The sequence below is a fragment of the Sphaeroforma arctica genome (genome assembly GCF_001186125.1).
Source record: "Sphaeroforma arctica JP610 unplaced genomic scaffold supercont1.292, whole genome shotgun sequence".
NCBI classification, from domain to species: Eukaryota; class Ichthyosporea; order Ichthyophonida; genus Sphaeroforma; species Sphaeroforma arctica.
Window position 1 is genome coordinate 22,565 of NW_014040266.1, and position 2,973 is coordinate 25,537.

At 29.6% G+C, this 2,973-nt stretch overlaps 1 protein-coding gene across 1 annotated transcript in view; it reads left to right on the top strand.

The window, feature by feature from the left end:
• The window catches only part of SARC_04892 (hypothetical protein), a gene marked incomplete at its 3' end in the record, with an annotated part of 5,283 nt that extends 5,062 nt beyond the window's left edge, over positions 1–221 (top strand). Inside the window, exon 3 of the mRNA XM_014301253.1 lies at positions 210–221. Coding sequence (XP_014156728.1) covers positions 210–221 — 12 coding nt within the window. The remainder of the gene's footprint in view (positions 1–209) is intronic.
• Positions 222–2,973: the final 2,752 nt, after the last annotated feature.

The window sequence follows — 2,973 nt, forward strand, 5'->3', positions numbered from 1 at the left end:
ATATGTAAATGTAAATATAAACTCACATACATATATACACAGTTACAATATATATATATTTTTATATATATACATGTACAGATATATACACACACACATATATATATATATATATATATATATATATATATATATATATATATATATATATATATATATATATATATATATGTATATATATATATTTATATATTTATATATTTATATAGTTACATATATAGTATATATATATCACAATAATAAAAAGGATACATGAGAAATTCACTTTCTTGTAGGAACAAGCAGACTTTTTGGGCGTTTTCAAAATGATAAAGGGCTATTTGTCGGTTAAAATTCAGACAAATATGTGGTTATTGCAAGAATACAGAGTATAAATTTTCAAAATTACACTGATAGCTCACTAAATAAGCAGGCTTGCGAAAGAACGATTTAAAGTAACTTGATCGAAATCCCAATACAAATAGCACGACACCACAAACATGGGCACGCGGAAGAATGTGCCAATAAAATACTATACGTGACTGTAAAGAAATTAACACTATCACATTTTCATACAGACACTATCATACTTTCATAAAGTGAATGACCGTCTCGTACTTGCCTATAAAAAGCAAAATTGCAACTATGATACTTGTCCATGAAGTGAATAACAGTATTGTACTTGCTTAAAGCCAAAGCAACCCCTCCATCATACTTGCCAATAAAGTAAATGATAGTATCGTATTGCCTAAAAGCAAGAAAAATACCCATCATACTTGCCCATAAAGTAAATAGTGGAATTGTACTATAAATGTACTTGCCTGAAAGCACAATAACACTATCATACTTGCATACAAAGAAAATATCACTATTATACTTGCCGATGAAGTAAATGACAGTATTGTACTTCCCTATAAAACAAATCTTTGGTATCATACTTGTCTATACAGAAAAGAACAGCTACAGACTTGCCTATAGAAAAAGTAATAGTACCACACTTGCCTATAATAAAAAACTATCAGTTTCATAGTCACCTATGAAGCAAGCATTAGTAACATACTTGCCTATGAAGAAAATAACAGTCTTAGACTTCTTATAGAAAAAGTATCACCATCATACTTGCCCATAAAGTAAGCAAAAGTATCGTACTTGCCTAAAAGCGAAACAACGCTATCACACTCGCATTTACAGTATATGACAATATAGTACCTGCCTATAAAAGTAAAATAACACTACCATACTTGTTGTCTTTAGAGAAAAAAACGTTAACATACTTGCCCATAAAGTGAAATCATAGTATCGCATTTGCCCATAAACGAAATATCGTGATAATACTTGACTATAAAGGAAATAACAGTACCATACCGACAGTAATAGTATCACACATTACTATCAACAAAATAACACTATATCATACTTTCTCGTAAAGCGAATGTCAGTATCTTACTTGCCTACAAGGAAAATAACGCGGTATATCTATAAAGTGACTGATTGTACCGTACTTGCCTAAAAGCTAACAGTATCATACTTGGCCATAAAGTGAAAGACAATAACGTACTTGCCTGAAAAGATAATAGCTTTATCATGCAATACAAAGCTTAGAAACAAATTTTCACTATCATACTTGCTTATAAAGTTAATATCACTATAATACTTGCTCATAAAGTAAATGAATGTATCGTACTTTCTAAAAAAAATATAACAGTATCAATTTGCCGATAACGAGACAAGAACAGTTTCATACTTGCCTATAAAGAAAGAAGCGGTATTACACTTGCATATTAAAAAAATAACATTATAACAAACTTCCTTTGTATAAAGCAAATAGCACTGTCATTCTAGCCCATAAAGTGAATGATAGTATCGCACTTTTCTATAAAGAATATATCAATATCAAACTTGCCTATATTAAATGACAGGAACAGTTTCAAAGTTGCCTATAAAGAAACTTGGATATAAAAAATATCATTATAACAAACTTGCTTTGTATAAAGCAAATAACATTGTCATACTAGCCCATAAAGTGAATGATAGTATCGTACTTTTCTATAAAGAATATATCAATATCAAACTTGCCTATATTAAATGACAGGAACAGTTTCAAAGTTGCCTATAAAGAAACTTGGATATAAAAAATATCATTATAACAAACTTGCTGTGTATTTAGAAATAACACCGTCATACTAGCCCATAAAGTGAACGATCGTATCGTACTTTTCCACAAAAAATACATCAATATCAAACTTGCGTATATTAAATGACAGGAACCGTTTCATACTTGCCAATAAAAAAAAGAAACGGTATCACACTTGCATATAAAGAAATAACAGTATAACAAACTTGCTTTGTATTTAGCAAATAACACTGTCCTATTGGTCCATAAAGTGAACGATCGTATCGTACTTTTCTATAAAGAATACATTAATATCAAACTTGCGTTTATTAAATGACAGAAATAGTTTCATACTTGCCTATAAAAAAAGAAACAGTATCATACTTGCATATAAAGAAATAACAGTATAATAAAATTGCTTTGGATAAAGCAATTAACACACTAGCCCATAAAGTGAACGATAGTATCGTACTTTTCTATAGATATATTGATGTCAAACTTGCGTATATTAAATGACAGGAACATTTTCATACTTGCCTATAAAGAAGAGGAAAAATTTATTACACTTGCTTGTAAAGAGAAAAACACTGTCTTACTTGCCCATAAAGTAAATGACTATAACGCACTTAGCTTTAAAGGAAAACAACTTTATCATACTTGCCCATAAAATGAATGCCAGCATCGTACTTCTCTACAAAGAAAATAGCAGTTTCATGCTTACCTATAAAGGGAGTAATAGTATCACATTTGCCTATAAAGTAGTATTAGTATCACACTTGCCTATAAAGAAAATAACAGTATCAGACGCCTATGAAGATATAACACTCTCATACTTGCCAATAACGCAAATAACATATCGTACTTTCCTAGAAACAAAATGT